Source organism: Vollenhovia emeryi, unplaced genomic scaffold (genome assembly GCF_000949405.1).
Source record: "Vollenhovia emeryi isolate VEMERY1.0 unplaced genomic scaffold, V.emery_V1.0 DF939166.1, whole genome shotgun sequence".
NCBI classification, from domain to species: domain Eukaryota; kingdom Metazoa; phylum Arthropoda; class Insecta; order Hymenoptera; family Formicidae; genus Vollenhovia; species Vollenhovia emeryi.
Genome location: NW_011967200.1, coordinates 493356 through 519395, shown reverse-complemented (window position 1 = coordinate 519395; position 26040 = coordinate 493356). Strand labels below are relative to the sequence as shown.

General features: G+C 46.6%; 1 protein-coding gene across 2 annotated transcripts in view; it reads right to left on the bottom strand.

Moving 5' to 3' along the window:
- The window catches only part of LOC105564345 (lymphocyte antigen 6G), an 81577-nt gene that overhangs the window by 25652 nt on the left and 29885 nt on the right, over positions 1-26040 (bottom strand). For both annotated transcript variants that reach the window (XM_012016653.1, XM_012016652.1), the window contains exon 2: positions 12473-12600. In XM_012016653.1, the coding sequence (XP_011872043.1) occupies positions 12473-12600 (128 nt within the window). The remainder of the gene's footprint in view (positions 1-12472; positions 12601-26040) is intronic.

The window sequence follows — 26040 nt, the reverse complement described above, 5'->3', positions numbered from 1 at the left end:
ACAGCAAGTTAGCAATGTTGAAGGCAGGTGGAGGTCGATAAAATAATTTGCTCGTTTTAAGACGTCACGTCGCGGCATCCTCGCCCCTCGAAGGGAAATTGTTTTCGTCGGCGGATACGAGGCAGGTCGCATTAAAATGTCGAAGGTGTCTCGAACGTCTTTGCGGCCTCATCGTCGCCGCGACACGCCAGCGTATCGTTTTCCGCGGCGGTTAAAAATGCACCGAAGCGCATCGCCGATAAGCTGCGCGCCGGCGTCCTTCAGAACGTCCACTTCGCGAGGCGCGAAGGTGCTACGTGTAGAATATTATGCGCGGATGTTATTTTGAATTGCATAGGCACGCGAACGCGTGCGTCTTTATGTACGCGCCAAACTAGACGGTGTGTCCGCCGCGGGATGAAGGGGATGTTTTATGTATAAGATGTCGTCGGGGGAGGTGAAAGGCGAAACATCGCGGAAGGGAGGAAGAAAGCGCAACAGAAGTCGAGGAAGCGGCATCGCGTCCGAGGAAAACGAACTCGACGGAGCGCGAAGCCGCGAAAAAGCGGAACCAAGTCGGGTGGGATTGTCGGATGTCGGCGAGTTGTGCAGAATAAATGTGGACGTGGGCTCTTCTTTTCTACGTGCAACGATGTAATTGTGAAATAGAGCGCTGTTGTTCGACCGTATAGCCAATCGCATGTTTTTAACAGATTTAATCCGTAACGTCTTATACGTGCAATTAGATGTGAATTTCTTTTAGGTTTCTTTTAAATATGAAAATCTACAAAAATAGTGCTAAATGACTATTGAAAAACAAAGAAAGAAAAGGAGATAAAGCGGGTTTAAAACTTTGGAAATTTAGCTGTTTTACAAAACATACTACAATGTCAAATACTTGAAAGTTTCGCTTGAAGCACAAAAAAACAAACGTTAAAAATGGACCGAGAGAAAAAGGAGAGAAATGTTCGCTGCCTTTGATACTACTTTCTGCATCTTGAAGTTAAAATAAGGATTCTGTATTTTTCTGTTCAATGTATCCTATTTCTACTTCAAGGTCCCGCCGCGTGAATTGGCTTCTCGACAGAATCAGCCCCTGTTAAATTATTGAAAATAGAAAACCGAATGTTTCGAGGATATTCCGATCTGCCGTTCGAACGCGGATGCAACTGAAGTTATTTTTTTGCAAACTATTTTGTAAACAGAAATTCGACCGAGACGAAGGCACTTTTACTCTCACAATGTTCGAAGAAGCGAGTCGACTGCGCCTTCAAAAAATCTAGTTATCTCGTGCTGGCCGATATCCTTGAGTGAAGTGAAATACCGATACTCGGAACGTGTCGATATTTTTCAATATCCTTATTGAATTATTTTCAATATTCGCAACAGATGTACAAGTTTAATATCGAATTATTCTTAAAATATATAAGACACGGAATCTAATATCCACTTTAAACGATCGATAATTAACGTTTTTGCATAGAGAAAAGTCCTCTATTATGCAATAGGCTTCTAATATGACATAGCAGGTTTTTATACATTAAAATTTAATCAGAAATCTTTATTCTGAACACGATCTAATAATGAATTTTCCACTAAACAGATTTCGCTCCAACGACAACAAATTCACGATGAAACCAATAGATGATGCCTATTAATTTAGCAGAAACCCCGCTATCTCATATTAGGAGCTTATCTCATAACAGGGGACTTTTTCTACGTTTATTTGAGAAGAGGTAGAAATTGTTTTGACAATCGCAACACACAAACACACGCGCGGGCGCAGACGCACATTTAAAATTTATCCCTTTCCTTAGAAATACAGATTTAAAACCCGCTCCGACTTCAATCTGCGGTTTTAGCCAAAGTGCGACGCGCATAATTTATGTTTCGCGTATCGTCTCTCATATTTTATGCCGCGAACGGAGGGACGCGAAAGATTTTTCTCCCTCCCCCCCCCCCTCACTTTTCCCAGCGCCAGTTCGCCAACCCGCGATATTTCACGGCTGTTGTGCAGCCGCGCGTCATTTCAATTTCTGTCATGCTTGTTGCCCGCGTGCATTTCGGCCCGCGAACCGGCCGAACAACCGGGTCGCGCGTGTGATTTACAGCTTAATATCTACGGTCGCGGGCATCGTGTGCAATGAGGACCGCGTTCATTGTCGGGTCGAGAGTAATCAGGAGCGAGCATTAAGTCAGCGCGTTGTATCCAGCCGCGCATTACGCTCGCCGTATGAACCGTCGCGGGGGGGTTTTTTTTTAAATATATATTCGTACATACATTTTCATAAACGATATTTATCGCGTCAGGTGTGACGCCCTTCCATAGTACAACTAGTAGGTTCACTCCGTCATTCGTTTCGTTTTGCGTAAATCCCTCCTGCGCATCCGACGTTGTTCCAGGCAGACCAATGAGAGAATAGTTGTGTGTGGGGTAGGTGTGGCTTTGATAAATACGTAGACACACATGCGTCGCTGGATCCTGCCCGAGTGCATGGCCGAATACAACGTGATCGGGACCGCAAAGATTAAAGGGGCCTGGACAGGTCAGCTGGAAGAGCATTCGCCCGGCAAGCAAAAGGTCCCAGGAAAGGTCCCAGGTGCCAGGAAAAATAGTATCGTGTGCTATTAGCTTTAGTGTCTACCTCCCCGAAGATACACCCATATTTATTATGGACCTACTAATTATACTATGGCCCTTCCGCGTCGCCGACGAGTTTTCGCGAGTCGCAACTACCCTCCGACCTGGGCCGCGCAAATTTTATCTCTCCGCCGCGTTTACGGTGCCCGTGCAACCGCGGTGGCGTTTCCCGGCTTCTTTCTTTCGGCTGTTCTATCTCGGCAATTCCTTAGGAAACTGAATAATGAGCGAGCAAGCATTCAATTTGGCGAGAAACACCACCCGTAGCGACGTAAGGTTCTACTGGAGTTGCCAGATTAATGGCGCCGTTGGGCGCGTATGCGAACGGAAAGGATGTCCCTGTCGAACTTCTATTTATTCTGAACCGAATTTTATTCGTTGCTGCCCCGCAGTGTGTTACGGGGAACAAGTTGCGGGTCTGCAGACGCCGGGCGTTTCGCGAGCGTCGGTTCATTTTAGCTTTCAGCTCGAGAGAGAAAAAAGAACGAGCCGGGAATCGGTCTAAGCTAAGGCGGAAGTTAACCCGACGTTGATAAAACTGCTCCTGATGAAACCGAAATAAATTCCTACGCGGTGCGCGTGACATCTCATAATCCACGATATATTTCTCCGACATTAAAGGAGAGACCGTACCGTGGAATTTTGCAGGCGCGGTGATTTATGTGCAATCTGCAAAAAAAAGCTCCATGTAAACAAACGGCCGTGTTGCACGGGGTACGCACAGCTGTCGGCGCTCATATAACACTGACCTGTGGCACTTACGCCGCGTATGATCGGTAACAGCTGCGATTTGGGGGCAGCGCAACGCGGCGCGGCGGGACGATCTCGGTCGTTTTCACCCTACATGACACTACATCCTCCACCGTTCGTATCCTATAACGTGTCGTACACGGGCGCCGAAAGTGCCGGGCTATCTGTTCTCCTCGCGACGGTGATTTTTCCGAGCAAACGACAATTTCGGCCGATTCGAAAATCATAAATTCCGCGCCGCCCGTCGATCGGGAGCCACCGACGAGGGGGCGATATATCACGAGCCGAGAGGGGGAGGATCGATCCCTTGTGTTTCTTCCTCCTACGCCGTATACGGGCTAGCGGCGACGTGGAAGAAGCACCGTCGGTTTTCGCGCGGCAAACGAGCCGGGCGAAAAAACCGGAGCCTGCGAGATCTGCCGCGGGGAAAATCAAACAAAGTGCGCGCCGGTAATGTCGGCGGAGGGAAAATAAAGTCGAAAGCGATAGGGGGTGAAAATCGAGGGCTCCGGTGTGGATAACGGCACGAAGGAGAAAGGAAGGGGGGGGGGCGCAAAATATCGTGCAAACGAGTTTCTTCCGCGTCTACGGACGGAGGAAGAGCGCCTGTTCGACAAGAGCCTCCGAATCAATTCTCTCTTTCCCGGGTAAAATGGGTAGATTAGATTTATGACTGGTAATAATATTTTCGTTTGCGTGGACCATCCGCGAAGACCGGCCGCCGCGCTGCGGGGACGCAAATGCGCGTAGAAACGCGTTGCATAGAAATTTTATGCAAACAAGTTGCTTTCGAGTCTCATACAGGGTGCACTGAAACCACCGGATATCCTCTTAATCGCAGATTCTTTAGAAAATTTCAAGACGAAAATTCTAACACAAAAATGTCGAGGTCATGTAAATTTTGTGTGTCACAATACACAAAAATTTTCAATAATTGAAACACTATTGTAACAGCATATTCCTGAGACTAAATCAAGTGAAAAAAGTCCTGTACTACCTTTTTCCCTCCGACAAACAGTTATCGAGATATCATAAGCTAAACATTTAAAAAGTTATAAATTTTCTCTTGAATGTCTCAAAAAGTATTAGGCAAATCGAAAAATGTTTCGGACGAAAGTTATTCTTATTAATTAGTGAAATAAGATAGTATAATAAACAATAGAGGTTCCATTAAAAAAATTGAAGGAGACCTTCACGTGATCTTCAAATGACTATCCAAGGTCAAGTCAATGGCACTATCTCATGTCCACCTTTGAACCAAACAACTTTTGTTTGGAACGTTTTTCCGTATCATTCATATTTTTCGAGATATTTGCGTGGATCATTTAAAATGAGACAACCGGTATATATTTTTTTTGCGGATGATTTATGATTCCGCTCTTTCTTCTCGTCAAGGCAAAGCGCTATCAGGGATATCATTGCGGCGGGGAAAAAGAATTGAAATCGATTGCGCCGGGCATGGATCGCAATTAAATCGGCAGGGGTTGAATTATAGATGCGTGCACGCGTATGGGTGCGTTTGTGTGCAATTCTGCCTGTCATCTCGCCGCGCGCGCAGTCACGTTCGATGCAGTTTAAGCGCGCAAACTGTTACATACTTCCGCGCAACGATTTATTGGCTCGAAAACGGCGGGGCGAATTGTTTCCCCCTTTTTTTTCCCTCCGCTCTTTTTTTTTCGCGATAAAAACGCCAGCGCAGAGGCGCGTTATGAAAATCCGATGCGGCAAGCGCTGCGGTGGTCGTCGCTCAATTATCGCAGTAAAGTTTCAACCCTTTGCGTCAGAAATGTTAGCCAAATTGGACGCTCCCTCGTTACGTTATTTATTGTAATAAACAAAATTGATAATAGCTGCGACTGCGAGTCTGCATTAGGGCACGATATTTTAATATAATTTAATCGCGTGCAATAATAATAGTAATAATCAACACTTTCGATTATATCTCCTCTCGAGAGAGAGACAGAGAGACACAGACAGAGAGAGAAAGAGAGAGAGGTGCGAAGCTTTTAGTCATATTTGATGTAAAGCAGGATGTAATTACGTTCGTGTGTAATATGTTGTAATTATTCCCAATTTGCTTCTCAAAGCTTACTTCACGTGTCGATTATATTACTCGGCGACTCGCTGGTGCACAAAATTGTGGGCAGCGAGCCATAGCGTCGAGTGAATCGCGTTTAATGAAGCGAGCAAAAAAATAAATAGCGCGAAAGGAGTACAAGGCATAAAAGCGGCAATTTAGCATTAACAGTGCGAGAGTCACGTTTCCGTTTATTGCTCGGTGCGACGTCAAAATTGAATTCCGCGGAGGCAGCGGCTCGCGCCTAAAGAGCAATCCGTTAAGACTCCGCGGAACTGGACCGCTGTCGTCATCCCGAGCAATTTATTCATAACACTCGGACTCGTCGAATCCGTAGTGGATCCGAGTAGGTCGCCGCGGGCGACACGCCGGTATTAGTGCGCGAAAATCAGGCGCGATCGGGGCCGTCGAGACGGGAGACCCGGTGAGGAACGGCCGCACGAGATGATGAATCGCGGCAGAAACGACGACGCGGGGGGGGGGGGGAAAAACGTGCTCCATTTTCCGGCGGGGCGATCGCGCGGCCCGGAAGAAAAACCGGCCCGCGCTCGGCCTCGCGGAACTCCTGGCCGTGCACGTCAGCTGTGCGTGCCACATTTCGAACGTTGGCCGATTTATCATTCCGACCTTTGTCGGGATCTTACGTGGCGCGGGGTGGGCTCAAGCCGCATAAACGAAGGATGATTCGGAAAGGCCTCGGACTCGACCCGATTGAGATTGGAAGGCGACGCTGTGACGCGGGAGTATCGGCAATACTTTCAAACCCCGTTCGTTTCTAATCGTTTGATTCGGCGCTGCTTAAAATTTAGATTGCGACAGCTGATTATCCCGCGCTTTGAAGTCGATTAAAGCGGAATTGATGGCTAATTCTGTAACGAGGCTAACGTGCTCCCGCAGTGACGTATGAAACATTAAAGCGGAAAATCCAATGATTCAATGTCACAGCCACAAGTCCCGGCTCGACGTTGATTAAAATCCCGCGGTTTTGAAGAAAGTCGCGCACAAAGAAATGTGAGCAGCGCCTTTCTTTCTCTTTAATTCTCTTTAATGAGAAACCTCGGCACGCGCAAACCGCCCGGCGTAACCCACGAAAAAGCTAATCAGAAATCAGTGATGAAGCTCTGGATGTTCGAGAGTATCCCGAAAGAGGTTGCTCATTCGAGAATAGAACGGGTCTCTCCTCGCGAAGAAATTATTCCCAAACGGAAATTGCGAAAATCCCGGCGATCGTTTAGATCCAAGATAACATTTCGGCAATGATATTATTCGGCAGCTTAACTGAATGCTATAAAGATACAAGATTATTGGTTCGGCACGTACCGGCATCGCTGATAGAAAAATCTGCCGAAAGCTTTTACGGAGCGCAGCATCTCGCAAGCAAGTAAAAAAAAATAAACTGACAAATGGAATTTTTCAGGTAAATTTTGAGTTGAGCATCGATAAAAGTTCCTGTATGCACACTAGAAATCATTGATGCCTTCACGCACGAATTCATCAACACATTTAAGCATTTTGCATACATAGAAAATGTATATAGTGGCGAGTGTAGCGCAGAGAAATGGGCGCTGCTTAGTAAAGAAATTAACGAAAAGATCCGAGTTTAAATCCACGGACACCGCTGATTTTTTTCGGAATCTGCCGAAGGGAAGTGGCAATCACCGAGAGTATCTTGCCACACTCACCCCTTTAGGGGTATAGTCTTCCAGAGGTTTCCTTCGGCAAGGTTAGCAGCCCACCGAAGATGTAGTAAAACCAAATGCTCAAAGTACCAGAACGAACTGGATAAAACAGGCTGTAAGCCTAATACACGGGAAAGAAGAAGAAAATGTATATGTATTTTACATGTGCCTAAATTCACCTGGGAATGCATGAGTGATTCCTAGTGTACGTCAGGAAGAAACGCAACGTCCGGCATTTAACACAACTGTCGTATCGCGTCGATACGAAAGTGTTCAGGGCTGGGAAAGTTCCTTTATAAAAGTATCTAGTTACAGTTTTTTTCCGCTAAAAATGTAACTAGTTACAGTTACAAGTTACCAATTCTGAAAAGTAACGCATTACAGTTACTCAGAAAGTAACGAATCGTTACCTTGCGGTTACTTTCTTGCAATGAAGATAAAAGTGTCAAATTTGCATTTGAATTGTAAAGTGTCGATAAAGGCGTTCATGCGCAACGGCGAGGCCTAATGCGATCTGTGGAGGTTTAATAAAAATATATAATATAACTATTAAATTAGTTACTAGTTATCGAAAAAATATAACTGAGTTAAGTTGCAGTTACAGATGGAGAGAAAGTAACGAAGTTAAGTTAGAGTTGCTAAACAAAAGTGATTGCGACTGTAACTTCGTTACAAGTAACGAGTTACTTTCCCAGCCCTGGAAATATTGTACGTATTTACATATTATCGTCAGCGGGAGATCGACCGGTCATAAATTCGTCCCGAAATCCTCGCAGTCTTTCCCCCGTCGTTTCTAATCGAGGACAACAAAGATAATGCTTTCATGTCGTCGAAGATGAAAACTTACGCAAGCTTTCCGTTAATCTCGTCTCGCTCGTTTCGCTCAATCCCGCGCGATTTTCGCGAGATTCGGCGGACGAATATTAAGCTTTCGCGCCCTCAAACCGAAATATATATACCGCCGCGATCCAATCTCTATGCAGATGCGAGACGAACACGTCGGATCGTGCGCGAGGAAAAAAAAATTGTACCGTCGAACGGCAGATAAAGAGAGCAGCCATCCGATTTCGGTGGCAAAGCCAACCTGGCTCAGTGAATCCCCGTATTCCTCCTCGCGGTTTCGGTGCCCACAAATTTATCTGCGGTACTTTCGGCAGCGCCCTGGGGCGTGAGTGTCTTTGAAACAGAAAAATCCGAAGAAAACAGAAATATTGTCGCGGACCCTTCGGCGAAAAGAAATTTAGTCTTCACCACCGTGAAGATGTAACCTGGAAACTGCTGACTACTTAAAGATTGTTCTGCCAACGAAACGAGACGGGACGCGCGTATCTTTGATCGATAAACGAATAGGGGCGATTACATTGCCGAGTAAACTTGACCGTACAAAAATAATTTCACCGAGATGCATCCATTTTGCCATATTTATCATAGAAACTGCCGCAATATGAAATTGATCATGAAAGCGATCGTAACACTCAGGTATTCCGTATCAAGGCTCCTTATAAAATATAAATAGTCTCATAATAGTACGTGCTTCTGAAACTTGAGAAGTGTCCGTTAATAAGTAACGATAGCTGTGCAAATGCAAATGTCCTCCGTTATTTAAAAGAAGATTATTTTTACGACGAAAATGGCATCACTAAGCTCGCGGGAGGGTTGCCAGGAGTTAATAACTAACGCAGCTTGTTCATTATGAGGTTGCGCAAATAGAATTTTTAAAAAATCCTCGAACAATTTTTCTTCGAGGTAATAGGACAACTTTCACTGACAAGAGCGTCATAGGCTAACGAGAAATATCAATTTCGAATATTATTCTAAATTTTCAACAAGAACGTTTGACACCGAAAACTGCTATTAAATTGCTTTTCCACGAAAAACTCTTGTTGCTAATTGTTTTATACGTAATTACAAGCTCATTTTAACTATCTCGTCTGTTTTTAGACAAACGTGTCGTGTAAATCAAATTTACGTCGGAGTTTCAGAGAAGCCCTTGTTTATTTTATTAGACACAATCGGCAGAGAAGCTGTTATATGAGAAACACGCCTCGCTTTTGCAACACGAATTTCAAATTTTATTCCGTATACTCCCGTTTTAACTCGATTCGAGATAATTACACGTCCATTGCGCGTTAATGGGACGCTGGATGATGGCGATCGGTTTTTATCGACGTGATGGATCAAATAATTGGATCGAATTCAAAACATTAAATGTGCCAAAAGTTTCGTTCATCAAATCGTTATCGCTACCGTGGATTTCCCAGAAAAAAAAGCGAGCGAGCGAGCGAGCGAGAGAGAGAGAGAAAGAGAGAGGGAGGGGGAGGGAGAGAACGAGAAGATGCTTTCATTAGAGAGGCGCATAGATGTAGATCTGCCACAACCGATAATGCAGTTAAATGTTAATTAATGCGACATGACATATGCAATTGGCACTAATTTGAAGGCCAAATCGGAATGCCCGGCGGTGCACTAAGGGGAAGCGACGCGAGCACGCGCGCAATAATGCAGTGCCTGCAATGAACGCGCCTGGGCGACCCGGAGGCATCGAACTCCACTCGGCAGAAATTGTCGGCTGCCTCGAAATCGAGAGAAGACTTCGGAGGCCGACGGCCGCTACCGCGCGGAGAGTATTTAATCACAGACGATCGACTGTGAGTCTGTGAGTCGCGAATTTAACGCCGCCGAAAAATATAATCGGCCGTTGATCGATGATCAACGTGCCGTCACTTTCCGGTCGTGACGCCACGGATAATTTTTCTTTCGCGAAGAGCTTACGCGCGACGAAATCTAAAAAGAATTAAGATTAAGTAGATTTCGGGGATGATCGTGACATCTCGTGATAATTCAAGCTCTTGATTGCGCACAAAGGGGAATTGGTGAAAGAAAGTCGCATAAATATTCATTTGTAGGATAACAAATGGAGAGTCAAAGTGATTAATATTTTGCGACGAATCCCGTCTGCCTTGTTAGCCGACTGATGACCCTCCCGTTTTCATTCTATCGAAGCGGGATCGTGGAGGGTGACTCGAGTCGTTACTAGTTGATTTCTTCAGAGCTCCGCGTTACTCCATTCGGACGCGACTCGGTGTGCGAGCTTTCATGCCCGCAAAACAGAAGGCGAAATAAGTAAGGAGAGAGAGAGAGGGGGACGAACCAGGAAAGCGTAGACGATGGAGAAAAGCCGGGAAGAGGAGCGAGGGATTTATCGCGGATGAGCGCCGCCTCACTTAGCTCGACAAAGCAACGGGAGGAGCCTCTGTCGTTATGCTGATTAGATCGTACCGTTTTATTAAGTCGACGGATGTAAACTTCGGGATTCATGCGACCGCGAGAAAACGGCTTCCGTGCCGTTTCACCCCGAGACGAGACGGAGTTTCCAATCGTTTCCCATTGTCGCAGACACAGACGGACCATCGTCGACCTCCACCGCGCTTCCCGACTCCGTAGAACATTCGAGGTAAATTCCACGAGATTTCAGGAGATTTTATTATGCGCGGAAATCTCATTTGCGTTCTAAACGTACATAGGCCATTGATCCCCTTATTCGAGAATCGCGAAGTAATATCGGTCGTTCCCGTTCCAATAAATTTCCCCCGAGTTTATTCCCCGTTTTCGACTTGGTCGATTTCACGTTTCGACGCGACGCAGATGTTTTCCCCTCGTCACCTTTCCTCCGAAAATACGTATAATAAAATATTTAAGGTAACAAGGAGCGGGCGAGTTCTGACAAGACGCCGCGGCTTCTCTGCAGCAAATTGCAACGCGAAATTATATATCGAGCACGGGTCCCAGCTTTATTCTCATATCAGGCCAACGTCGTTCTCTTTGTTGCGCGATGAGTGGAAAGGATCGAAAGATTTAATGAGGTTTACTTCGACGAGGGGAGAGCAGAACTCGACCATGCGTCACGGCAGGCAGGTAAGTTCTCGGTAATACGGAGCTTGGCGATCTCATAAATTATTTCACCGCGCTGAGAGAAAAGCGCAGACATTCGCAATATTTAGTTAATGCAGAAATGGGAAACGGTACGCGAATCATTTACATACCTAATGCATATCTCACCTCGATTCGCATTAACGTATTAAAAATGTATTACCTTACCAAGTAGATATGTACAAAGATAATCTCTATTCCAAACATATGCGTTCGAACAAACAAGCGGGATGCAGCAGTACACACCAAAATTTGATAAATGAATATTTAAAATATTTGAACAATACCAAGTGATAATTTATCATGCCTCGGTGCTCGAATTGGTGAGATACCCGCCTAGCGAGAGGGAGTCCCAGGTTCAAACCCTGGCTGAGATATTATTTTTCGCACTAGACTTAAAATTTAAATTATTTAGAGACCAACATCCCCTGACTTGGCTCTTACTTCTTTTTTACTTCGTATTTGTGTTTTCACATTAGAGCCGTATGAATTTTATTAATCGCGATAATTTATCGTCTACGATTATTCCAATAAATTTATCTTCAAGTGCATTTACAAATTTCTCTTGAAGAACGCGAACTTACTTTTCTCAATTTTAGAAATCCCTCCGGTAGCGCATATACAGAACTTGTTCGCGGTAGACGAGGAGAAACTGAAAGGTTTTCTGGCGAACGCGGACGTGCAAGCTTGCAGAAGACTTTCGAGCCAATTTGCGCGGACTCGTCTCATAAATCCGACATCGGCGAGTTGTCCGCCGAGAGGTAAATAACGTCGTTATAGGCGACTCTGGAAGGGTGTCAAGTGATAGTTGGCGCCGCATCGACGCCTATCCTCGCGAAAGAAATATTTATCTTTTCGCGGAGTGCTCGAATTCGGCGAGCTCTTCCGTTTCCAGCTGCGCGAATGTTTCGAGCAGCGTTGCAATTTTGGAACCGTGTAATATGATTTTTATTTTCTCGACGGCCACACTCTTGGCGGCCACACACGAGATCGCGTCCTGGCAATCGCGCTCCGCGAAACGGTCCCACCCAGGTTCACAAGTCGGTGATCAAATCGATATCGATCGTGATTTTTCGGACCGTTTGATCCGATCATGACTGGATTCTTCGTTGACCCGAGTTCACAGGTTGACGATCAAATCGTTATCGATCGTGATTTTTCGGACTGTTTGATTTGATGACGACTACGGATAGAGCGGATTAAACAGAGTTGAAAGGTCCTCCCTCAAAAGATATAACTAGATCGTGGACACCTACAGAATATTTTCCAGATTTCGTAGCGAAATCTTCTGAGTATCAACTTGATTTGCACACGATCTCAACTTGATTTTAATATGATATTCGCCCGATCCTTTCTCGACTTGTGAACCCGGGAGGTCGGCGGGAACGCGCGGAAAAATAATATGCGTATACTTACGATGCACCACTCGTCCGAGTGCGGGCACTCCTTCAGCATGTGTGCGGTGTAATTAATGCACGGTGTAATGCTGCCAACTCCCTCGTTGTACTGTCCACATTGGTAACATCTAATACCATGCGCGACACCTGTGACACACATATAACGTTTAATCGTCAAGTGGAACCGCACGGGAGAGGCGCGCGCGCGCAAGAATGGCCCGGAACGGAGCAATCTACAATACAAATCGCGGGAGGCACGAAAATCGTTTTTCCTCAACCCCCCCCCGTTCGCGCAGTGTCGGGGGAGCGAAAATAATTCGCGACCGCCGAAAACGCAGCGGTTTCCCAATTGATTCGCTCCTCGACGCCGACGCTCGCGAGCTGGTTCTTAATCCCGCGCGCGCTGCTGTGCTTATGGGACAGAAATTGATGGGGCCCATAAAACGCTTAATCGCGCCTCGTAAATGCGAAAACTCGGGCGCTCTACCCCGCATGCGCCGTCCCCGCGCGAGTAATAGCGCTTCGGCTCGTTCCGCGAACTTGGTCGAGTTTCATAACGCGAGCGACGCGCGAGGGAAAGTTTCGCCGTGCTTTTTCGCGCCCGGGGGCCGATCGAACTCTTTTTCGCCGGCGAGCATAATGCGCGTCCCGTAAAATCGGGGATTTATGAGGCGGCGTTAAGCGCCGCCGTCGATTCCAGATGAGGCGCTACCGAGGAGGTCGCGGAAGATTCGCCGCTCGCTAGATTAAACTCGCTCGCTCCCCGCGAGGGGGAAAGGAAGAGGAAAGTGCAAAATAAAATAGAAACAACGCACGAGATTTTAACGCGAGTCTTAAGCGCGGTCCCGAACCTCGGGTGCCTTCTTATGAATTTCAAACTTACTCAATACTTTCAAACTGCTTCAAAAAGATGCACGCACACACGCATGTTTATTTATTAGTTCAATGTGCATAAAACTTTCGATATCGCACGCCACTAATGGGAACTTTTCAATAGTCGATAAACCCGCTCGAACCCGCTCGACGGACTTGGTTTAATTATTTTCACGAAAGAAAACTTACAGGCAGTCTCGCACTGGGCGTTTTTGTAAACGGCGGAAAAGCAAGGAGGGCATAATTAATAGGGGTAATAAAGCGTTTTAAGTATCCGCCACAAATTCACGGCGGGTCCTCCACCGAACTTCAACAGTTCCTAACGCAGTTCGCGGGGGAGAGGGGGAGAAAGAGAGAGAGAGAGAGAGAGGACTCACCCCGGCATACGGTCCCCTCGAGAGGTGAACCACCGTGGAACCTCGTTAGAACTTTATGAACTTGCGAGTTCATCCAGGCCGATGTTTCGCAACACCGCTCGCCGCGCTGTTGACTCGGTCCTCGACACAGTATTAAGATCGTCCGTTTGCACACATTCATTTATATACGTCATGCTGCATTAAATTGAAAACCGTAAGGCAGACGCGGGGAAAATGTCAGGCGGTCGGGGAAAAAGATGTATAACTCGGATAAATCCGCGCTGTATCTTATCGCAGGACCGTGTACACCTATGTAGGAATAACAGGATTTTATGTATCAAACGTCCCGACTTGTAAACAGGAAGCTCGCGCAAACGCGAGGAGAAAATTGCGTTCCTTTCTCGCGACCTTATTTCTTTTATCGGTCCGCCGCAACGCCGTGGCGGTGTAAAGTGCACAATGCACGGGCCTGGAGCGCGGATTTTGAAATCTGATCCGCGCGGGCTGGGCCGCGAAAATAAACCGGAAGCAAGACGAGCTCGATCCGCGACGACGACGCTGTCACGCGCGAAAACCACGAGAGAACGGATCGTGGACCGACTCTGCCCCGCGGTGTTTTCCCACCTGCGGTGAAACATTTTTGCCGTATCTTGACTGCGCGCCGGCATCGACTCAATAAAGAGGCAACTTTTCCAATTTTCTACGAATCCAACTATTTGGAGTTCGATACACCAATCTAGCAAATCCTTGACTCGATTATACGCCAGCAGCTTCCCTCTAATCTCCCGGAAATCGCTTCGCCCGTGCCCTCGTTCCATACCAATGGACAATGTACATTCAAGACATAATTCCGCGATTAATAATGCCTACGTAATGCAACTCAACAATATTATAGAGCAACTAGAATAATAACATGTCGGGTAAATACGCGCCCAAGCACCCCCGTCGTAGACCCAAATTGCGCGGTCAACGTTAAACAGAGGGGCCGAAATTGCAGCGGCGATATAAACCCTTGAATAAACCCGCGTCGGGGCTTCGCTTCTGGGAGATTGGCGGAGGACCTCTCCTCGCGGGCGCGGGAATGGATGGGATCCTGAAACGGAATCTGGGCCCCGCGCGGGCGAGGACTCGCGGGGGTTGGCTCCTCCGCTCGATATTGCGGACACGCGCGGGCGTGTCGCGGCGTGTGCGGCACAGAGATGCATCCGCGGCGCGTTCCTCTTCGCCTCGCGCGGCCGCGAGGCGCGCGTTCGCCGACGGAGGAGCCGCGACACGTAGACCCGACCCCGTTTTCGGGGGAAGAAAAATATTGCCAGTAAATTTCGCCGAGAGACGGACGTGCCGCCCGGTATCTTCTCGCTCGCTCGGCTGATTTATCTCGCCGCTCACTTTTTCGGCGACGCGCGATAGAGCCCGCATTCTCGCCGGATACGGCGCGCGGTATTGATAGCGCGCGGCCAACGTGCCGAGAGATGTATTCCTGTTGTCATTATTTCAGGGAGGGAGGAGAGGAGGGGGCGAGAAAGGTACGCGGCCGATGCGATCGGCCGGTTGCCGAAACCGCGTTCGATACTCCGGAGATTGAAACAGTCGGTCCTGCGCAATTTCGCGGACCCCGAAGAATTAATTGCCTTTGTATAATGGTATTTAAAAAGTTTGCGGCCTTTCGCGTATAATACACTAATTACCTGAGCGAAAGCTGGAGAGAAAAAAGAAGTGGCTAAGAGCTAATTAAGCGAGATGGATGAAGGTGAATTTTACCACTTTTCAACAAGGACGTTCTTTGTATACTCTCTACGAGTCGATCGGTGGATTTTCACTGAAAACAGTGAACAGTTACCGATTTACACCCGACTTTGACAGAGTAGCGGTCTATCCAGCCAAACTTGCACAGCGCGTGAACGTAGAGGAAAGTCCTCTGTTATGAGATAGTGTAGGTTTTCAACGTCCAAATTCAATTGCAAATCTTTTTTCCCGACGATTACACGATCTAACGATCAATTTTCCACTAAACAGACTTCACCCCAAGGGCAATAAATTCGTGGTGGAACCAACAGATGACTCCGTTATCTCATAATAGGGGACTTTTCTCTTTGCACATATCAGATTTCATCATTGGGCCACGAATGCACGCGTAAGGAAATAAACCGATCAATCTTTATGTATATGCTTATGCACCTGTGCAAGTTTGTCTGGATAGACCGTTACACTGACGGTTATATCTCGGTTAAGTCAATGTCAAAAGTTATAGCACCGTTGCAGTAATGCAGCGGCATAATTTTCGTGCAACGTGTCGGCTATCGCGACGTCATTTTGTCATCATTAACCGTCATTAACTATGATAGATCGTTTAAGTAGTTTACGCAAATTTATTCGGCCTTATTGCGCGAACTAAAGGAATGATTGAAGTGCAGCGATGCGATAAGATAAACCATGTTCCTCTGCTCTGTAACTTTGATATCCTCCCGCAAATATTTGCCTTCGATCAGGCATAATGGAGTCTGTACATGCAGCTTCGCTTCGCCTCGGAATGTGTACGCAATGAACAGTTTCGTCGCAAATTCGCCTGATTTCCCAAGATTTGCTTGTAAATTCCCCGGGGGAAAATATCCTAGACACCAGGAAACGTCAAATGCGTCTCGATACCTCTGATATTTACTTTTACGCAACTGGCTGTATTAATTATACAACTATCGCGTTGATTAACACGAAAGTGACGGCAATTAAAACTGCGAGATAAATTATCCTATGTAAGTGGTCGCATCAAATATTCGCTCCGTCAATGGGATTCGCGACTGCAGCCGCTGTTTCGAAAACAATTTAAACTTCGTCGCCCCGAGTGAGCTCAAGCAGCCATCGAGGAAGAACTCGAGCCGACGAGAGCAAAGTCCCTCAAGTCCGTGAGGATTTCGTTCGCTATCGACGAACGAGTTAATCGCTCTGCCTACGATATGAAATAAGCGCATCACAGTTGCGAAAGTGTGAATAGAAATGAATAGTTTTCTTCCCAAAATTATCGCAGTCGTCCATAAGACGTTCCTAAAGCCCCCGCGTTAATCTTTCGTAACATTTATTACCGATGCTAAACAAACACTTATTTTTTATACGTGAGAATTAAATGTCGAGTGCTATGTTAAAAGTTAGGAAAATGTATTTCGATAATTTTTGTTGTCGCGCGGAAAACGAAATTCCGGTGAGTTAAATAATTTTACTCGTGGCGCGCCTTCGGTAGAGCAGAAGCGTACCGAAATTATTTTCCATATTACATTCTTTGCTGGTACGATAAAAATGCGACGGACTTTTGTGAATCAAGCCATTCGGATGACAACTTCAAAGAGGAAAACTCGCGGATCCTTTACGGGAGAGGAAATTCGCGATTCGCGGGGGATCGAGACTAGTAGAGAGTAACGTCATTACGCGAGCGGAAAGATCTCGTCGTTGTCGTCGCAAAGGTATCCGAACGGAAATGTCGATCTCGACGCCGCAATCGGCTTTGTGGCAGGCAACTTGCATCGAACGATGCCATCGCATAAAGTACATTTGAAAGAAAAGTTAGCCTTTCTCCGGCCAGGAAAGTCGCCGGTGTATCAACGCGCGGGATGATACCGGATTATTATCCCCGGTCGAAGAATGAAAGTAATTTCAGAAGTAAGTTTCGCGACGGAACATCTTCCGCGGGAATATTCGCGCCCGTTATAATGTAGAGGCCGGTCTCTGCGGAAATGCAGAGAGACGGGACGGTAAGCGCTCGTCAACTCCAGAAGTAATCCTCGAGATGTGATTTTACAAGTGTCTCTCGAGACTATCGGATTCTTTAATGAAAAGTCTCTGTAAGTAGGCGTTTATATAATTAATGGCATTTAAAGTCGGCGATGTGAGGGGCAAATTACACCGAAATTTCCATTCGAGGGTGAACGAGCGACGGTCATGGGCTTTAATGAAGACGAACTGCCATTGTTTCTTCATTACAAGTGTGCCTGTCGAGTCAGCTGCGCCCCGCGGTTTCGTATCCTAACGTAAGGAAGTCCAAAGAATTTAGAAACTGTTGGACCCCGAGCGAGGCATCTAAGTACACCCGACTCTTGGAATTTCCCGGCCGGGAGCAAAAGCCCGTCTCAGACGTTGGCGTGGTGTGACGCTTCAGGCATCCCGCTTGCATCTCGACACGACGGAATTTCCTCTTTCGACCGGGGATCGATCGGGGATTTGTAGCATCCAATTTCCGTTATTGATCAATATTCTGCCTGTGACGTATTGCAATTACATTACTTAAACAGGTTCATAAAATACTTATGAACCTAAAGTGCATTGTAAAATCGCAAATTGAACATGACAATTGGCTCGACTGATAAAATATCTGTACAGGTCCGACATTTTATAAAAGAAGGTTTGAAATGTAAGCCTACGTGTTCCTTTTATTGGAACAAAAAGAGTCAGTATGGTATTCCATGCTTCCAAACTGCAAACGCCTTCGAATAGAGATATTTTTAATTGAAGATAAAAATGAAAGACGGTCCAACGAAAGTGGGGTAAGTGACCAAATTCGGGTCAGATACCAAATGCGGATCAACAATTTGATGAGTCGCTAATAAGCGACGTAAAAACGCGTCGATGCCTTTTATGATATCGACAGTGTAGCATTAATTGTAAATACCCTGCATCGAAATATTCTATCTGGCGCGGTATTATTTTAAAATTCGACCAGGAGAGAAGGCATAGCGTGATCAAGTCGATCGCGTGAATTATGGCAATGTGATTCGCGGGTGCGGCGATGGTGGCGGCATACGATTGCGAAGTCGTCGTTGAGGAGACTCCGCAAACGGGACGTAAATGATATGCAAGCGGAGAAACGGCGTCATTTCACGGGCAGTTGAGCCAATCGGGCATTCAGAGGCGCCCCGATTCGACGCTGGTAGAAACCTGGAGATACCCGCAAGATACGCTCGTCGTTTGCAAATGTATTTCCATCGGCGGTAATCGCTTTGGAGTCGCAGACGAATCATGGCTATCGAAAATCTATTTAAAGGGTCCTTCTGTCGTTTGTGGATTTACATTTTTATCGCAATTATCAATCTCTAATCCCGATTGTCACGTTCTGGGAGGCAAAATTGACAGTCTTGCAAATTTTGCAAGATTACGCAGGAAGAACAACGACGTGAATAACCACGAATTATCTTAAAAATCGTCGTTTGCCCGTGCCTCTTTATTTTTCTTCCTCTTTTCTGTTTTTCACCATATGACGACTATTAAATCATTGAATAGTAAAGTACCTCGTCGTAATCCACCGAAGTCAAATTCTATTTCAACACTCAAACAACTTTAACAACAATGTCACCAGCAATGGCCTTCAAGGCAGTGACCTTTCGGACAAAACCGCCGAGACGTCGATCAGCCCTTGTGCGCAAACAAGTCGATGAAGTGGTCCTTGAAGTGGCCCACGAAGCTTTTACATGACGACGTCTAACCTGACCTGACCCATGTCAACCAACCATGTCAAGAGTCGTCCTCTTGGTCGAGTTCGTCCTCCGAGGATTTCTCGTCGCGGCGCTCCGCTTACTACTTCGAGATGCGCCGATGTGTCTGGTTACTCCCGCCTTCCTCGAGAAGGAGCAAGCGGATAATTTTGCAAATCAAAATGGATAATTAGCTGACTAAGCACTCGCCATGAGAAATCCTCAGAGTGTCACCACGTCGCTGAGGAACGTCGTCGGGGTTGAAAAGGGACGAGGGAGTCCCCGACCGAGGTACATCCGTGACTAATCTGAATCTCTGGAACTCACCCCCGGAGCCGCATGTGAATGCGCCCAGCAGCCACTTCAATATCCCGCGGGCTTGCCGAGGCAGCCTCTTCCTACCCTCCTCACCAAGAGCCCCAAGGGCGCTGCCGTGTCTCCTCATTTTTCCCGCACCCTAGTCTTGCGCGCTTGAATAGCTGCGGTTATTAATAACCGACCGCGATACGCTGTTCTCTCGAGGTATTAATGAGTTATTTGTATACCGCACGGAAGGGTCGCGCGAATCTTCGAACGGGAAAAAGATTTTCGGCCCGAAAAAGATTTGCACTACATTTTCTTGAATAACTCCGAATTTTGGCCAAAGGCAGGGTTCTGAATATTTGGAAAAACTTTGCTTGTAGAAAGTAGAAAATATCACGGGATAAACTGCGAAGGAGGAACGAGGTCTCTTAGTGTCACCAATTTAATTTGTCTGTTAGTTAAACACGGTTTCGCAGAATATAATAATGTTGAAACTCATTTATCGGAATCTTTGTCAGGCACGGTTTTCTCCGTTATTTTCCAGAACTTGCTAAATCCCCGTCCGCGTTATCTCGGCAAATGCACCGAGTAAACAGTATGTTTAAATCTGTAAATGTTGAATGCGATGCACTCGAGCAGTATCAAGTTTGCATCCGAGCGATATAAGATTAGCTGCGTCCGAGGCGCCGTAAGCTTATCAGACGTTGGAAAAAGCAAGAGCACCCATGCATAAAGCAACAAGGTTTCCGGATGACGTTGCGAGAAAACAGTCGAGCAGTGGACCGTCTTTTCAGAAAATCTTGGAATTGTAAATTGCGCCGTTTCCACAAAAGTAATACAATCCTTTCCAGCCGTTATTAACACACATTTGTTTCGAACGTCGACGTGTAACGACTGACCAGATTGGCACGTTATTCACTTCGTCCGACCATGGCATTGATCCACTGGTTTAATGTCTGACCATATTCAACCTTGTATCACGTAACAATGTAACCGTCAAGTATATTGAGATAATGACTATTAAACTTTTTAACGTAATATTCTCTCACGGCGATTTACCGGATAAATTAATTCTAGATTAATTCTAGGCAACGCAACTTTAAACACACATTTATTTCAAGCGTCGACGTATGATAACCAGATTCGGACGTTATTCATTCTGACACCTGTCCGACCATGGCACTGATCCACTGGTTTAATGTCTGACCATATTCGACCTTGTATCAACTAACAATGCAATCGTGAAGTATACTGAGACAATCACAATTTTTCACGTAATAACATTTTCTCGCGGCAAATTACCGGATAGATATTAATGCTCGACAAAACATTACATTTCGCAATTACGAGACAGCGTACATTTGTCGCGTCAGACTGGCACCGCGATACGAATCGCCCCGAGGTGGTGCAGAACGACTCTCGTACACGTCTTTGTCCCGTTTGCGCTCGTACCGTTCGCATAACACCGTGATACCGCAATGACCACTATGCAGGGGTGCTATGCGACCCTCCCTCCGCGCCGCCGTGGATCGGGATGCACTCGCGTGCGCGTGCAATGCGACGATGCACGCGGACACATTCTGTCCTCTTCTCACGTGGAATTCCACGCGAGAAGTATGTTTACAGCCCCAGGTTATCGCTGTTATTATACTTCGTGACAACGTCGTTCGCGTGCCTCGCGGTCGTTTATTAACGTTTCCTTCACATTGAATTCCGTATGGCCGATAATCTGGTCAATCTTCTATCCCTACGTACTCTCGCAGCTATGTCGACTGCAAATGGAATGGAACGATCCACTCGCGTGCACTGCGAGCGCGGAAATTTCGAAAAACTCGCGAGAATCGCAACAATTCCGTTGCAATCATCGGCGAGTGTTCTTCAGCGACGATACGCGTTTAATTTACTTGGAAATTATAACCAATGCCTAGCTAATTCCGTATTCATGAAATGTTACTTCAAATCGCAGTTCCGCAGGGAGGATGCCTCCGCGTATGGAAATTGTCGCGAAACTCGCATGATCGAAATGACGGATAATCGCGTACCTTATAGATACGTGACACGTCGTAAAATATTCATAAGGCAAACATGTGTAAAATAATATTTGCATAGTTAAGTATCACTTGTCATCTCCTCCTCTCGAGGAATCGCGATTTCGTGACGCATCAGCGCTCCGAGCGCTTCGGCTTTATCCCCCTTATTCGCCCGCATTATTTTTTCCATCACGGAAAATGGGACCGCGGCGCAAATAACATTTATCCCCGTGATATTACATTGAAATTATTCAGTCGGCGGCACATCAATATCAACCCTCGTCGATAGCAATTATTTCGCTCGGGCGATTAAAGGGACAAGAACGAACAATTGGGCCGAATCGCGGACACGATCTCCCGAAGATTCTGGTCTCCAACCGGAAATCCACGCCGAATAAAAGCATCGTTAAGATAACTAACGGGACGCTACGGGATTACTGGCTGGGCCTCGCCCAGTCGGGAGGGACGGGGTGAGTTTGACGAAGCCGGGGTGGATTTCGGGGTAGGTCGAGGCCTCGGCTGGGTTGGGCAAACCGACCTAGATAAGTGAATAGTGAATGCGCTCGGCGCACCAGGCGCGCTTCTAGACTCCGTGCTGCATGTGTCCGTCCGTGCCAAAACGCCCTCTCTCGCGCCTTCTGCCATCGGCTCGCGGCAGGATAATGTGATTTCGGAATCACGAGTCGTTGGCACGCTCGATGCGCATGTGACGACAGACGGTGAAAAATTATGCACGCAGAGTCGCGCGCGTTGAAGGACGACGAGGGCGAGAGAGAGATTAATCCCGAAGTATTCGAGGCGGGTAATTCGACACTTTAATTATTGCAACGCAAACAAGTTATTGTAATAACAGATTTATCGCGCGGTTTTCATTCGCGCCTTCAACTGTACGTTACAAATGAAACAAACGCGATTTGCTTAAGAATACGCGAGAGAATGAAATACGGTACGGTTAGAAGCCTCAGCTGTCGGGCCGGTCTTTTTCGCGATGAATGGAAATGGATACGTTGAAAATCGCGGCGATCGCCGACGGCCAGGATAATCTTCCCGAGATTCAGTCAGCGACGGTAAATTAAGCGCGGCTGGAAAAGATAAATGGTGCGAGGTAACCCCCCGAGAGATAAACTACCGAACGCCTCGAACGGATAAGATTTATTATGCGGAATAGAAGTACAATTGAATACGCGCGGCGGTGATAAAAAGATGGACCGCGCCGATGAAGCGCGACAGACTCTGTGATACATCCCCGAACAGCGCGCAGTTTTCAATTACGTCGCGAACGACGTTGCTTCAATCAGATCCCGAATCACGTTTTATCAGGCGATTAAACAGCTCTCCCTCTCACACGCGCGAAATTTTCCAACGCAATAAACTCAGCGCGATCCCGACTCGCGGAAGAATCGTTTAACTGTTTTATGGCGATGCAACGTTCGCTACACCCCCTACCCTAACGGAATACAATTTGTACGTTCGCTAAAATTACCGGCGCAGCCAGACCCACGAAAAGCTGCTCCCTACTTTCGCGGAGTAACGCGAGCTTATACGAGAATCGCCCGCGTTCTCCTCGCTTTAAAACATTTCGCTCACAGCAATTTCGATTGTACGGGCTTGGCAAGATCCCCGAAGCTGCAGAGGTGCCTAGGGGTTGCGGCACGACCGGTGGCGAAATCCGTTTGATCTCCGATCCCGGCGAGATGCGCCGGGCGCGTTCGCGGGGATCGCGAAGCCCCGAGAAAACGTGAGCCGGAACTACGGCCCGGGCTGACATAATCAAATCTGGTTGGTTGCATCTCGCGAACATTCGCGTCGGAGCAAGTTTCACCGGGCTGAACACTGGGCCCTCCCCCTCCTCCCTCTTTCTCGAGGTCCGAGATTCAAAGTGTCAGATGGGAGGATATCGTGGATACGATGCGCAATAAAGTACGGGAGAAAGCGGCGGCAACTTCTCCGGCACGAGACGGCGAAGAAACAAATCGCGACCTGACGTTTATCTTCCGCGTCAGCTTGTCTCGCGCGCGCCGTATTGCATGGTATCATCCACCACGGTAGACGGAGTCTTTAGAGAAATATACGGAATCTCCCTTGACGCGTAGCCTCAGACTTCCCCTCGCAGCCCGGGATATTCCGAGGGGCCCATGAAAAATATTTAACCCGTTCGCCGACGGCGCCACGTCTGAACGGGACGACCGCAAACGGGGAAAATTACGTTTCCTTACGCGATTTGTCATAAGCCACGTAGGGCGAGAGTATCTTCTGGTTCGTCCATTTCTAGGGTAGCGTGGCATGAATTTTAACTCCGTGCATTTGTTACACGGAAAGACCGGCAAAAATAACTAAAATTAAAATGTTGCCGTATAAATAGTAGGGGCGCTGTTTTGTGTTGCAACGTTCACTAAGTTTGCTGCACAAAACGCACATAGTTGTCTCCGCTACTTGTCATACACTCTAAGAAATATGGATGTACATTCTCACCAGTGGTGTGGAATGAACCTCCATACAGGTGTTTATATAATTCTCACCTTATCGACGTGAAATTAACACTGCCTAGTTAGTGTGGAAAATTCACACTGTCAACGTGAACGATCAACGTGTACATACATACACGATAACCTAAAGCCGTAGCAATTGATTGTTCTATTGTAGTTACGTGTGGCCTCGTCACGGCGGTCACATCGCATGTCGTGAAAACAAAACAATATCGCATCAAAGTTGACACCGCGTTTGTTGGTGCGAATGATTTTCTACACTTTCCATGTTAAAATTCACACCGAGTTATTTAACCACGTTCGTTTGGTGAAACGTCACACCACTATTTTTTAGAGTGCACCAATGTGGGTCTGACAACCATAGATATAGCTGTCCCAAATACCAATGGTATACCATGGCACGATAGCGAAATATCTAGCTATCGCAACTAAATGTTAGCTGTCCATATTTTACAACTGAAATTCGGTTGCCACTTGCAGGTTCTAGCTACGGTAGCTACATTTTTCTTTCCGCGTGTGTCGTGGAAACGATGACGTCAGACTCCGTTCGAGAGCCAGGGAGGAATATGTAAGGGTGTATTATACGTTTCTTGTAAACCGGCGGAAGAACTTTGTTCGGACACCCGCGGCTAGCCGCGGCTCCGCTAACTACCGGGGGCAATTAAGAAGAGTCGATAATTAACCGAGTAACTCCCGTCGGAGATCTTTCACGCACGAGGAGGAGCGATGCGGCTGGGAGCAATTCCAAAGTACCGCGCTCATTAGAGCCGCCCTTCGCTGGGAATCCTTTGAGAGTGGTGTCCGTCTCTTCCCCGATTAACTCTCGTTTAGTTTAATTAATCGCGATTCGACCGCCGAATATTACTGCTCTTTCATCGACGCCGCGCTTCCTCTGTAATCGGCTCTGCCACTCGTGTATAAAAATTATTCAACTTCGTTTAGAATCTACGAAAACAGCCTTTCTGTCTATAAAAATTTAACATTACCTAATCGTAGAGTTTTAATTATCTACAAAATAAGGCACGTTGTTTCCTTCCATTTTCACAAAAATTATATGAAATCTGGCCTTTCAGACGCGCAATCGAGTTTTACAATAGAGCCAAGAACCACAACAGCGAATCGGAGTGAACCTGCATCGAGAAAAGAACCGAAGGGACTTACTTGTCAACCCAATATTTTAGCCGTAAAGAAAGGATTTTGCCTCGCGTCGATCGCTAAGTTAAATTAGCGAGTTTTCAAGCTCACTATAGTAAGAACTCTTGCGATCATTGAGAATATCGAAAGTTTCGACAATAAGCACGTGTCGCTGCAGCGAAGCGGCGGGACGAGGAATAATCAGTTTGTAGGATTAACTCGTTTTTCTGTTGGAATAATTTGTACCGTGTATTTCAAGTACGCTGCAGGCTCCCTCGTCCCCTCCGTTGCGCATCGTTGCATTCTCGGCGGAATTTATTAATGGCATTAGAGGGACAAGTTTGCCTCGCGACGTGAGACGCAGGCTGAGCTTGCGTTTACGTTTTTTAAGTGGAAAGTTAGCGTCTTTGCGTGAGCTGCGGTCGAGAAACGCAACGACAGAATGCAGAAGCAGCCCGAAATTTGTTTCGCGCGCTCGCACTTTGTAAAAACATTGTGTCGCAAAAACTCTCTGCGTCGGAAAAATTCTGTTTGTCAGGCAATCCCGGTTGGAAAAAGGGCTGTAAGGTTTATTCGATGAAAATTGCAAAACGAGACCATTTTGCTCGCCTTTCCCAGCGTACATTTTTTTAACGTATTTATTCTATCTGGAATTTCATCCTGGAGCTAAGTGTGAAATAATAGACTTGTAGTTATTGATTTAAATAACGCAGGGTAAGAAAAATATCCAAACTCAATGTTTTGAAAATTAACTTGAAGCATTATTCAACGGGAATACGTTGCGTAAAAAAGCTAGTTAGAATTACTGCTACGCACTTCTGAAATGTACGAGATATTCGCGACTGTAATGTAAAAAGCTTGGACAACATAAATAATTCAATGATGCGAGGGTTCTCTACGCTTTTAACTACTCATGCCGTTTTAAAACAGATGAAAGAAACCCCTCTCGAAT